Source organism: Vigna radiata, chromosome 9 (assembly GCF_000741045.1).
Source record: "Vigna radiata var. radiata cultivar VC1973A chromosome 9, Vradiata_ver6, whole genome shotgun sequence".
In the NCBI taxonomy this organism is placed as follows: Eukaryota; Viridiplantae; Streptophyta; class Magnoliopsida; order Fabales; family Fabaceae; genus Vigna; species Vigna radiata.
The window spans coordinates 15,419,285-15,433,543 of NC_028359.1; the positions used below are offsets into that span (position 1 = coordinate 15,419,285).

Genomic DNA, 14,259 nt, shown 5'->3' on the forward strand with positions numbered 1-14,259 from the left:
CGCTCAGCTAAAGCCCATTAGCTCAGCGCACCAAGCCTGTGCACTCAGCTAAACTGAAAATTCTGCTACACATTATCAGACCCTAAACCCTCGCATAGCGACCCAATTCGCTATGCGAGTGCCCCAAGTAGTGACTTAAATTCTCCAAACATTCGCAAAGTGTATTATTCGCTATTTGAATTAACAAACATTAATTCCAAACTCTTCCCAATCGCATAGCGACTAGATTCGTTATGCGAATCAGCAAACAGAGGGGAACCCTCTCCAGCCACTTGCACAAAGCACAAATTCGTTCTGCATAATCTGTAGAACACAAGTTCTACAAAATTATGCAACTCACACCCCCCTTTAGCATTTCTAACCATTTTTATTAACTCCTAACACTCCTAATTCTTGTTTTATACTTAATTAAACTTGTCTAGATTATCCCAACCCTCCTTACTACAAATCTAAAGTGATTAAGACTCAAATTCAACTCTAAAACACCAACTTCCACCACTTACAAACTCAAAACCAATTCTACTACTTTGCAATGTTTTTGACCAATTTTATGATTCTAACATGTCATAATGGACTTACCTAGGCTGCCCCAACAGTCCAAAAACGCTCTAGACCTCACTTGCTCAAAATCACCACCCCACTTCCTCTAAAATGACCTAGAACAACTCCAATTCACTTGCCTTCCTTCCTAACCATTATCATAACAGAATTCACCCTCCCAATTACTTCAATCACAACATTATACTTTCCCTCAATTCAATTCACACACACTAATTCACAGAGTCATGATTAACATTCCAAAACATGCAAATACAATTTCACAAAAACCCATATTTGTACTCAAGCATCAGATAAAGTAAACTTCTACATAAACACATGTCATACAATCAATTTAAAACAATATCTAGCTCCACTTACCTCAAAATCGAACTGCCTAGCTCACACTACTACCTTAACAACACCTCACACAACAATGAACTCACAAAGCCCTACAAACCACCAAATTGGTGATGGAAATAGTTTTTAGAGATAAACTTTGAACAGAGGATGGAAAAAAGGAAACACGGAACACATGCAAGCAATAAAGGTTGCATGTCTAGGTTCAAGAACAACGGAGAACAGGACAGAACAACTTACTTGCCTAGATTCAGAAATTGATCGGTTATTTTGAAGTCCTCTAAGTCGTGGACGTCTAGGTACCTGCTGATCGGGAATCCAATGGCTTAGTGAGAAGAAGTGGTAGAGAGAAGGCAAATAAAATTGAAAAACTGAGTTCTAGAGAGATAAGTTGATTAAACTAATGAACCAGGATGTTCTAAAAATTCTATTTATACGGTCTGTGTGTTTTAATATTAAAAGTTTGGTGCAATTAGTGTAATAAGCAATGTCTACTCCTTTGACTTTATTTTTCAGGTTCTCACATTAAATATATTTCGTAATAATATTTATATTTTCTATATTATTTAACATATTTTTATTTTAATATTAATTAAAAAACTTATTTAAAAATTTAAATAAAATAAATAGTTAAAAATATTAAATTCATATAATTTTAAATATAAGAATCTATATTAGTTCAAAATTTTAAAAATTTCATATCTCACAAAATGTAACATCCCAAAAATATAGTAAAATACTATAATCACGTGTATGATATGATAGATCAATTAAGCAAAATATATAGTCTAACTTACAGTTATCTAAAACAACTATAAATTTAAACTTTATATACAAACGGAATAAAACAAAACTATCTACAAACTAGTCTAAACTAACTAAGCCACTGGATAAACTCCATCAAGCGCCTGCTCCATAGTAAGCTCATCTCCCTCTACTCATACCCACAGGGTGATAATAGCCAAACAAGAAACATAGCCACATACAAAGACAAACACAAATAGAAGGGTAAGCTAGATATAAAAGATTCATACATTAGTATAACATACAATCAAAACTTAATTCATGCATATGATATAATTAACTTCAAACATCCTAAATATATTATGACTTAGACTGGACTGTCCACACATAGAATGAATACCGAGCTATGATGGGTTGTGCACTTGTGGTGACTTCTACTACTTTGCAAAGCCATTGCCATGGGTTTCACCCTACCACACACATAAGGTTAATCTGTTACCGCGCAATAGGCCTTCAAGTAGTGCCTACACTAGGACCTCCTACTACTCTCACCACATGTATCAATCATCTCTATTTGAGAATGAAAGATCATTAGAGTGTTAGGATAACCCCCAATACTGAGCTCCCTATATTCATTCTAACAACACTTAAACCATATCGAAAGAGTCCACCCATGGAACCCATATAACCACCTGTGAAATCATTTTAATCCATATAATTATACATACTTTCACAATTGACTCACTGCTCATTACTTTGATACTCATATAGTACTCATACATAGTCATACATCATCCACAACTGAATCCATTACATAACTCAAACCAATAAAGAACAAAGAAGAAAAGAATATATGATGATCTGGACCAGTCGTTCAGTGCACACTCTTGCCGAGCGACCACAGACTATACTCGCACAATGACCTAGCTGACTGTGCGAATCCACTAACAGTGCCCCCAACGTCCAAACCACTCGCTCAGCGACCCAACTTGTTAAGCAAATTAAAATACCAGTGGTACCAGACCCCAACCTCTCGCTTAGCACCCCAATTCGCTATGGAAAAGTCCAGATAGTGGTCCAGACCCTTAGCTCACTCGTTGAGCTCACCCATTCGCTAATCGAATTAAATTGACAATGCTCCTAAACCTCAACCACTCGCTCAACGCATCTTCTCGCTGTGCGACTCCACTCGCTAAGCGACTCCACTCGCTCAGTGAGTTTGCATAATCTACAACACCAAAATTTGCATAATTATGCACCCTACCCCAAATTTACTAATTTCAAAGACTTTACCCAATTTCTAATCCACCTAAAGTATGTTATATACTTAATTAGACTTGAACGAGTGTTTCTAAACCCTACTACCATCATTCTAAAGTGTTTCCTAAGCAATTAACTCTTCAAAACTCACAAATCATCAACCTATGGACCTAATTCATGTTCTACCATTTTTGACACATTTTAAGCAATTTAAGGACTCAACCAAGTCATATTTGACTTACCCAAATTGTCCCAACTGACTAATTGAGCATCAAACCTAAAATTCTCATTGTCATTACCCCACTTCCTTATAACTAGCCCAAAGTCAAAGATACATTACTCCTACTTATTACCAAACCTTCTTATCACATATTCTAACTTAAAACACATTCAATCATAGTCCAAACATCAATCAATTCAGTCCATTACCACAATTTGTCAATTCATACTCAAAACATTTAATAACACATAATACATATACTCTAAATTTCAACATATTAGTTCAATCCACACGAAATGTACATGCATCATCCCACATATTCACTAAATCATAATTACAACAATAACCTAACTTCCCTTACCTTAGAGAAACGCTTCACAACTCTAGAAAACCCTGACCGATGCTTGCACCACAAGGAAACTCTAGAGAAACCTACAAATCACCGATTGGTGATAGGAAACTAACTTTAGAACCTAAATTGAACTAAGGGCCAAGAAAGAGAGACACAATTCTCATGCAAAGACAAAAAACCTGCATAATCACATATTTAAGGAAAAACCTAGAAAGAAGAACGAAACTTACCAACTCAAATCAAGAAATTGATCGGGCGGATAGATAGATCTCGACGTTGTAATCGCCTAGGTACCTCCTGACCGTCAAACAATGGATCAAGGAGTGGGAAAGAGGAGAGAGAAGTGAGAGAAAATGAGAAGGAAAGAGTTTAGAGAGATGATGAATGTTTTAGATACTGAGACAAACTTTATAACATTCTATTTATATTATAAGATTATTTTAAAATAAAATACCCAATCTCATTATTTTAAGGGTTAAATATGTTTTTAGTCCCTATACTTTGGGGCAATTTTGGTTTTAGTCCCTCTTTCAAACTAAGGTACAATTTAGTCCTTCAACTTTAAAAAACTCTGGTTTTAGTCATTTTTACCAATTTTTTTTAACTTTATTTGTTGTTTCAAACGCGTTTCTCAGCTAACATTGAAGCAAAAATGTGTCAAACAATGTAAACAATCCAAATGCTATAATGAAACGTGCTTGAAAATTAAAAAAAATTAATAAAAAGGACTAAAACCAGAATTTTCTAAAGTTGAAGAACTAAGTTGTACCTTAGTTTGAAAGAGGGACTAAAATCAAAATTGCCTCAAAGTATAGGGAGTGAAAACATATTTAACCCTTATTTTAAATATTTATTTACTTTTAACATGTTACACAAAATATCAATCCTAATGTAATAATTTCATAATATGGGTGATAGCATTGTAGAGTAATCATGTAAGATCTTAATTTTAATATTTTAAATTATACTCGGTCAAATTTTAAGAAATATTTTTTAAAATGTAAGTTTTGAGTGTAATTTTCTTTATCCAATGTTAAATACTCTAACGGATTCGTTTCATAAGATCTAATTTTAATCCCTTATATGACCTGTAATAAAGATATTTTATGAAATTTTAATCATTAAATATTTATATTGCACTAATTTCATTATTAAATTTTCAAGAGAGTAAATTGAAATTGTTTGAATTTTCAAAATTTTTTAAAGAAATTCTCACTTGTTTTACCTTTAAAGGAGTTCTTTTATTTTTAGAATATTGGTTAAATATTTTTTCTTTACATTATTATAAAAAGTTATGTCTCATTTATAAATTAAGTATAAAATATTTAGTTCTTACACTATATAAAATATTTTTCCAACAAATAACATAACAAACAGAATTTTACAATAAACTATAATATAAATTTTATGCAATAAAACATATTTTGCATGTTATGATTTAATTTAAATAAAATACAATTTGTTATAGTAATTTAAAAATAAAAAATATATTTATCTTTTAGAATATTGTACAATTTGGCTTCCATTTCCTCTTGATGAAAAATAAAGAATATTGGCAACGGTATTCTTGTTTAAAAATTTATGTGTGACATATGCTAATGTATTCAATATTTATAAGTAGTTTGTCGGTTGTAAATTTAAAATTTATTCATTAAAAGGTAAAAAAGAAAAAAATTTAAGAATGGCGGTTAAGAGATCATAGAAGCTTAATTAAATTAAAAGCTAAAATGAATTATTACTTTCGCCATCTTAATTAAAAAACAAAATGAAAAATTATTACGGTCTGAATTGGGTTAGGTTAATCAATAAATAGTGAGTCCACTGCTCTTCCTGCTCAGTCACTCTCTTCACGTCTATCACTCACGTACCCACCACCACCGTATCTTCATTCATTTCATTTCCCCAAAACAATTATTTAAAATAAAAGAAAATAAAAGGAATTCTCACACTTTTTTTTTTTTTTCTCTCTCTTTCTCTCTCCTTCGATGGTGGAACACCACCACATACGCAGAGTCGTCGGAAGAAAAAGGTGAGAGAAGATCGGAGCGCCGAGGCAAGAAGTTCGCCAAAACTAGGGTTTCTAAACTGCCGACGAAGATAAATAAAAATGCCGCTCTCGAAGTACCGCGTGCGGAACGAGTACAGTTTAGCGGATCCCGAGCTGTATCGTGCGGCCGACAAGGATGATCCAGAAGCGCTTCTCGAAGCCGTCGCCATGGCTGGACTCGTTGGACTCTTGCGCCAGCTTGGCGACCTGGCCGAGTCAGTTTCTTCTTAGTCCGTTCCTTCCGCATTTTTTTTTGAGTTCTTTAGTTTCTTGATTCTGAACGAGTGGCGAGTTTGGAAAAGGAGAGCAAAAGATTAAAACTAGTGGGAATGTTTGGGTTTGTGCTGGAGTGAGCTTAATTTGGGAAGGTTGTGTGATTTTTGGATTTCGTGAGCTGGCTGGATCGAGGAGCTAGTTTGGAATTGGAAGATAGTATACATGCTTAATTTGGTGGTTGAGCTATGGCTTATTGGTTATCAATTGATTAATTAGTTTAGTTTGTAAGTTTATTTCAAAATTTAGGTCTTCCTCCTTTTGAGCTTTGTATGCGTAGAGTTTTCAGGGGCCGAGGGGGGTGAAATTAAAAGAAAATTGAGCGGTTGTAGTGCGGGCATTGGTTTATATTGTTGAATTGTGAAGGTGTTGTGGTGACCTTAACTAGGCATAGAACTTGACTTGGTTTGAATTTGTTTGACTTATTGTAGGCTACAAAGTTGGATTGATGAAGTTCCTGATCATAGGTTTTGGCTGTATGAGATTAAATTGAGAAGTGTAGCTATTGGGTTTAAGAGAGATTTGACTGTTGAAGTATGTTTGTTCTTTGATGTTTTTGGGTAGTTGGTGATATTTTAAAATCGGACGAGGAGAGCAATTTAATAGACCATCTATAGCTGAGTACAGTTACCGAACATGTATGATTTTTCCTTAAGTGAATATTGGGTTGTGTATTAAGGCTTAACTTTTTTATATGCCACAAATGGCAGGCCTTGGTGGCTTAATCATGTGAATCTGGTTCAAATAGTAATAGATGTCATAGTGACTTTCTGATTTCCCTGCGGTTAGTTCTAATTGGTGGAGTTCCAATTGAAATACAATATCTCAATTTTGAAGTTGTTTCCTGCCTTTTTAGCACGGGCAATTTTTACTGTCCCTAGGTGCCATTAAACTCTCACTATTAAATCATTTCATTTTGGATAGGTTTGCTGCTGAGATCTTCCATGATTTACATGAAGAAGTAATGGTTACCGCTGCAAGAGGCCACGGTCTCATGGCTCGTGTTAAACAGCTTGAGGCTGAAGTTCCTTCACTGGAGAAGGCTTTCTTTTCTCAAACTCATCACTCTTCATTCTATACCAATGGAGGTTAGATTTCTCTTTACAGAGTCCTATTCACAGTGTAACTTCTCATGATCGTGATTTAAATGCTGTTAATCATGTATAATGCAGGAATTTTTGTTAAGCTGTAACTTTTTGCTGCAATTTCCCCTTTGCTAATTTAAACATACTTGCATATTGCATTATAGGGATTGATTGGCATCCTAATCTACAGTCTGAACTAAATCTTGTGACTCGAGGAGACTTACCTCGATTTATAATGGATTCATATGAAGAATGTCGGGGTCCTCCAAGACTGTTTCTTCTGGATAAGTATGAGCTGATTCATCAGATATATTATTAGAAAGTAATGTTATAGATTTTTGAATCTTTTTCTTTTGGTTTCTTTAAAGGTTCGATGTAGCTGGGGCTGGGGCATGCCTTAAGCGTTATACTGATCCATCATTCTTTAAAATAGAATCGAATTCACTTGTAAATGATACAATAGAAGTTCAGAGAGAGAAGAGAATTCGTAAAGTCAAGGTACGAAATTTCAATTCTACAATATATACAGTTTTTTTACTGTAAAGTTGTTTTAAATGTGTGATATTGATTAGTTTCATGTTGTGTATTATTGTCTTGCTGCAACTTTATAAACTATTTGAGGTCCATGCATTACCGTTGATTCATACATGTATATGAGACTGCAAATTATACAAGCAGGTGGACACATATTTGCTCTGCCTTTGTGTTGTTTATACCTGTGTTGCATTTCTGTGTAATTACCATAGCTAATAATTTTATGCAATGTAAAATTGAATACTTGCAATTTTGTAATAATAATTTATTTTATTCACTTCCAGCTGAAGAAAGGAGCAAGGCTGAGGGATGGTGAAGCTCCTAATGTTGTACCATCGCATTCAAAGTAAGCTCCAATATTTTACTGAGGTGAATCATTTTTCTCATTATGGTTTTTAATGATTGGTGGCTCAATTTAATTTCCACTATTGCAGATTACATCAGCTGCTTCTTGAGGAGCGTATTGAAAATGGTTATAGTAATCCTGCAAGACTAGTGAAGTTGAAAAAAAGACACATGAATGGACCAACTGTTGAAGCAGGAGATGGTAAGAGTTACATGGAGAAATTTCTGGAATCTCCTTCACCTGATCAAAAGATGGTTTGTGAAACTTCAATCTTTCCGTTGCCTGTCAAATTGACATCAGATGATACTAGTGAGACTGGGATTAAAATTCTTGAAATCAGTAGCATTAGTCCTGTGAAAAGGTCAAAGGGAAATAAAAACACCCATTCATCCCTTGATGAGCAGGAACTAGAACTAAAACCATCTTCAGAAATGGATGGTGGGACTGATGGAGATCCTGTGAAGGTGAAAGAACAAGTCTCATCTGGTGTGACAGATAATATGTCTTCTAATGATCGTAAGTTTCTTGATGTAGCACAATTGGCTGTTGATGAACGAAAGATAATAGAAGGTAACTTAGATGGGTACCATTCGGATGATGTGACTAGTGAAGTTGACAATTACATGGATGCTTTAACTACCATGGAATCAGAATTGGATACAGATAACGAGTATAAACCTAAGAATAGCTTCTTGAATGTTGGAAAGGCAACAAATACCAAGGATAAAGAAGAACAACAACTACAAGCACATTTTTCAGATTCTCAATCATTTGGGGACTCTTCAATGTCTGATGACAGTAATTCTTTTAAACAAGATAGAAATGAAGAAATTATTCAAGTGCAAGCTAAGTCGTCAGATTCTCAATCAACTGGAACCTTCTCTTCATTGGACAATCATAGTTCACTCAGAAGAGATATAAATGGGCATCATATAGAACCACAAGCTCACCTCTCAGATTATCCATCTGTTGGAAACTCCTCTACATCAGATGAAAACGATTCTTTCATGAAAAATGGATCCTATTCATCCCAGTCTGAATCATTAAGCACCGTGGTTGAAAATACACCAGGACCTTTGTTATTCACAAATACTAAGTACTATGGACCGGTGGTTGAAGATGCACCATCCAACAAGCCTCCCCAAAATGTTGAGTTTCAACACACAGATTGTGGGGGGTCTGTCATGCATGATGATACTCCTGTTCATGAAGAAGAGATTTCTGATTTTGGGCAAGCCTGTTCAGATATGACGACTTCAGGACAGGGGTTGTGTTCTGATATTGGATCCATCTCTCAGGTGGTCCTACCCACAGCAACTGAATCAGGCGTAATCTCATCTGATCCTGTTGAACTTAATTTAAGGTTAGATGGTGATGATGCAGACAGAACACAAGATGATGATGCAGGCAGAACAGATGACAATGACGATCCAGGCAGAATAGGAGATGACAATGTCGATGCAGGCAAAAGAAGTGATGATGATGCAGACAGAACAGGTCTTGTTGAATCTATTACTTCCAAGCCTGTTTCTCTCTCCCTCACAAAAGACAATGCTTGTCCTGTTGATTCTTCTGATAAAACATCATTCGACAACTTGGATGATGATGATGATCCATGTATTCACTCTAATAATCTGTTACAAGTTTCTAGTGATTTGGAGTTTATTGCTCATGGAGACGAATGCAATTCTCATTCTGAAATCAAAATGTTCCCAGCAAGACCTACAAATGAAAACATTTCTGAAATTTTGGCTAATGGAGATATTGATTCACCAGGAGAGGATCCTGTTTGCCCATCCACAGAAGAATTAAAAGTGAATTCAGGTGCTGTGCTGGCTCCTGATTGTCACGATTCAAAGGATCAAGGTTGCACTTCAGCAACGAAGCTTAGTTCAGAGACCCCTGTTGTGAAGATTCCTCCAATGAGTTGCTTTACCAGGGTGCTTTCCTCTGACTCAATTCAAAACAAAACACAGGAGGAACCACACTCAGCAGAAATTGAAGTTTCAAATCCTGATCTGCCATTGGAAGTTGATGAGGTACCAAAGATGGTGCATGATGATGAAATAAATGGATCTACCTGCAGTGTCGATCCACTTGAAGGTGATAGTCGTTTTAAACATCCATCTCCTGTTGATCATGTAATGGCAAATGATCTGGTGACCGGAAATGTTCAGTCAGAAGATCAATCTGTATTTTCTGTTCCTTGTGTTAATAGTGCTGAAGATGGTGTGCGCGTTGATACTTGTCCAGATTCATTTCAGACTTCTCCTTCAAGGGGTTTTTCAGATTCAGAAGAACCTCTATCGAATACTCATTCTTATAAAATGGACATGAAATCCAATGAAGTAGAATTTATGCAAAATGCCATGGACACAAATGCAGAGATGAGTGAGACTCGATTAGCACCACTGCCAGATGTAACATCACCTGATAATATTGCAGAGTTAGACGAATCTCTTACTATTTTTGCAGATTCACAGGAGAGGAAAGTTGACGAGCCAGTTGTCAGAGAATCTACAGAACTAGAGGACCATCAGAAGATAGTGGATCAACCAGTAATTACTTCTATGGAAGAAAAATTGAACCTGAACAAAACTGTTCTTTGTGATCTTCAAGATTCAGAATCATGTACTATTCAGAAGTTCCAACATAGTGCTTTTGTTGATAATGCAGAAACTTTGCTTGAATTTTCGGGGTTGGATTCCCAGCTGTCGCAATCAATATTTAATGGTCAGCATGATCCATTACAAAATGACAGAGATAGTTTTTTATCACCTTTGGGGAAACAGTTGGGACCTGAAACTGATTTAGATCTGTTCTCAAAATCCCAAATTGGTGAACAGGATGCAGAATATCCACTCGGAGAAGAAATAAACTTTGCCTCTGAGAAATCTCAATATCAGAAGATGCAAATATATCAATTGGAGCCTCAAAGCAATCATGCTACTTCTGGATGTGTGTCAGAAATACATGCAGACGAGCCATCACCAATTTATTCCTCACCAGCGTCATCTAGCCAGAATGCTGCAAAACTTGTCATGGATCCGTTGATGCTTCTTCTTCCTAGCCACTTTCCCCAGTCAACTGAAAATAGTCCTGATGAGATGCCACCTATGCCTCCTCTACCGCCTATGCAATGGAGAATGGGAAAGGTTCAGCATTCTTCCTTACCTTCACAGAGAGAAGAATTAGAAGTAAGTCAAACTTCAGTCCAGCCAATTAGGCCTGATGAAAATTCCCTATTTGGTTTACCAACTTCTGAGAAAGAGACCCCGTTTTATCAGAGTCCATTTTTGCCTGTCATGGCTATGGAAAGTGATCAGCTCGAACATTCTTCTGGGTTTCCTGTTGGTGTTTCAGGGCATTCTGTTGCCATACCTTTTCAATTTCCTATCATAGTTAATGAATCAAAAGGTCAATATAATTACCTCTTGTTGGATAAAAACCAAATTCAGAATCCCTTCTTAACCTTACCCATGGCATCTACAGGCATGTCTCATGATCTGATTGTTGCACCTGAGGAAAGAATGATGCAGAATTCAAACTCATGTGGGGCAGTACCAGAAGCTGCGTATGCTGTTTCAGGACATGATTCCATCCCTACACAAGAAAGTTCAACTCAACCTCCGCACCAGTTAATGTTGGAGACTAGATCAAATGATAAATCACTTAAACAGAGTATGGACAGGCCTCCAAATGTTCTTCCAATTGCTTCCGAGGGAGAAATGGGACTGAATTCAAACCCTTGTCCTACAATTCCACCTGCTGAATGTGCTGCATCTGGGCATGAGTCCGTTTCAACTGAAGAGAAACTGCCTGAGCCTCTAACTCAATTAGTGGTGAAGCCTAGTTCAGATGATAAAACACTTCAGCAGTCTGTTACTAGTTGGGTATCAATGGACAATCCTGACAGTCACATTGTTTCTTCCGGTAGAGAAGTGGAACGAAATTCTAACCCAGACCCTCCAATTCCACCTGTTGAATGTGCTGTTCCCGGGGCCGGACATGATTCTATCTCTTCTCAAGAAAAACCAACTCTACCTCCAAGTCAATTAATGTCAGGTACTAGTTCAGAAGTTCAAATCCTTCAGCAATCTATACATAATTCGGAAGGGGAACAAGAACGTTTGCCAATCTCATTCATGTCTCCACCAAACATGGAAAGTATGGAGCCTAATCAGAGTTTCATGACCTATGAGGGAGGAATGGCAAGGTCCTTGGATACATCTGATCATACCTTAGATGTGGAGAGTGAAAGGACTTATGGAAAACCAAAGAGTAAGCTTCTTCGTCCGCGAACTCCTCTAATAGATGCTGTTGCTGCACATGACAAAAGCAAGGTGAGATAGTATCAAGTTCTTATGACTATGAATATCCTTTCGATCTCTTCATTCTTTTGCATAAAACTTTGCCTTTGAACTACTGCAGCTTAGGAGGGTTACCGAGCGGGTCATGCCTCAAACTGCACCGAAGGTAGATGAAAGAGATTCTTTACTAGAACAGATAAGAACAAAGGTCAGAACTTACTTTCTTTGTGATTATTGTACCCTTTTGCATTGAAACCATTCTTTTATTTGAGAAAAAAAAAACCTTTTTGGTTCTCGCAGTCCTTCAACTTGAAGCCTGCTGTGACCACGCGACCTAGCATTCAAGGTCCAAAAACAAATTTGAAGCTTGCAGCCATCTTGGAGAAAGCAAATGCAATTCGCCAGGTATCTCTTTTTATCTGTTTATTTTACTGTAATAGGCGTGTGCTTCTGTGTTTTTCTGTCTCTGGTTTTACTCCCTTTTCTTCGCATTCACTGATATGTTAGTTATTTAAATAGGCTTTGGCTGGAAGTGATGAAGATGACGATGCGGATTGGAGCGATTCTTGAACTTACTATTAGAAGTGTTCTTAGCTGGTGAATGTTTTTGACACTCTGGTTCTTTCTCGAGCCTGATCTATATAAGTCACGCTCCCCTGTCATGAATAGGAAATCTCCCTGAAATGCAAGATTCTTTATCCTACTTTGTTCATATATGATACTCTGAACTCCATATAGGATATAGCTTCTGCTCTTAGTTGCCTTCTTCACATATATATGCATGAAAAATTGTACTAGCATGCATGCAGATTAGCTTCGATATCGCGGAGGCGGAACTCACTTCATTGAAGACGACTCAAGTTCAGCGTGCAAGCGCTGTACAAGTTCCCCATGCCTCCCGTTCACATAAGTAAATGTATATTTGTGTTGTCATAATTTTTTTTTTTTTATATTTAGTCACGAGTATCCAATTTTGTAATTCTGTGATGTAGTGTTTTGTCATAATTGTCCATTATCATGTAGTTCATCTGTGTCCAGTATAGTAATATATATATACGTGAGTAAAATCATTTTAGTGTACAGTCCACTATTACCTTTGTTCATTTTTCAGACCCTCTTTATGATTGCTGTTCTTGCAGGGGTTAATTAAAGTGATACTAGATGTCATCAGTTTGCTTGAGTTCTACATTCTTGACGAGTTTCATAGCGTCGTTGGATACTTCATTTTTTATTTTCAAAATTTTAGATACCATTAATTATTTTTATATTAATTATGTCTATATATACATATAAATTTGTATATACAAGGAGTATCTGTAGTGATTTAATAATGGTAACGAGCAAAATACGAAACTAGAAAGAGTAATAATATTTTGATCCACTATTTTGTTATTCTATTTCATCCACTCAGGTGGAACTAACATGATTTTTTTTTTTTTTTTGCATTTCTAATTTATTTTTGAGTTTTTTTGGTGCTTTTATTGGGGTATTAGCGTGGTTCTTGGAATACGTGGCGTGGCGTTATCAGCATGACTTTGAAGATTTGGATGAGTACTATTACTGTGAAAAGATTTACTTACAAAAGATTTTTCTGATGCTAAAAAATTGTTCTGATGCAAAAGTTAGTAAGAGTTTTAGAATATATGAAAATAAAATAATGAGTATGAGAATTTAGTTAGTATTAGAGGAATAATAATTGTATTTATAAAATTAATATGAATTGTGGATCTATATTATGATATTAGATAATATAATTGAAATAACGCTTACATAAAGTAGATAACAACTTAGGTAATAATAACAAAATGATATCTTATCATAAATGTTAATCATAATATCAAACTTTTGAGATTAGTTGTGATATGTGAATATTATTTCAATAGATGTATTTTAGATTGTTCCAAGATGAAGAGGTTTAATAGATCTTATTGGGCTGTGCTCTTTGATATATCCATTGTGTTATGTAAGTACATAAGTCTCCTAGTCTCGGAAGTTTAATTTGGCGTATTAAGGTTGATCATGACCAATATTTTGGTCAGGTTGTGGTCGATTTGTAGAGTTTGCAGGCGGATTACCTGTTTGGTTGGGTTGCTCAAGTGTCGTTGTCTAAGGATAGTCTTTGCTTAATGCTGTTGCCTTAGGCAGACTTTACATAGGGCTACTAGTTTGGACAAACTTTATTAGGTGATGT

At 35.9% G+C, this 14,259-nt stretch overlaps 1 protein-coding gene across 3 annotated transcripts; it reads left to right on the plus strand.

The window, feature by feature from the left end:
* The first annotated feature begins 5,306 nt into the window (after positions 1 to 5,306).
* LOC106774030 (protein SCAR2) lies at positions 5,307 to 13,171 on the plus strand. Of its 3 annotated transcripts, none has more exons than XM_022786200.1 (10): positions 5,307 to 5,735; positions 6,718 to 6,881; positions 7,043 to 7,166; positions 7,247 to 7,376; positions 7,697 to 7,758; positions 7,847 to 12,101; positions 12,190 to 12,276; positions 12,369 to 12,473; positions 12,588 to 12,665; positions 12,878 to 13,171. In XM_022786200.1, the coding sequence occupies exons 1-9, from the start codon at positions 5,581 to 5,583 to the stop codon at positions 12,636 to 12,638; spliced, it is 5,133 nt and encodes a 1,710-aa protein (XP_022641921.1). In that variant the 5' UTR covers positions 5,307 to 5,580; the 3' UTR covers positions 12,639 to 12,665; positions 12,878 to 13,171. The 3 variants fall into 3 exon arrangements, with proteins under 3 accessions (XP_022641921.1, XP_014516322.1, XP_014516321.1); XM_014660836.2 differs by having other exon boundaries at positions 7,847 to 11,175; positions 11,251 to 12,101; positions 12,588 to 13,171; XM_014660835.2 differs by having other exon boundaries at positions 12,588 to 13,171.
* Positions 13,172 to 14,259: the final 1,088 nt, after the last annotated feature.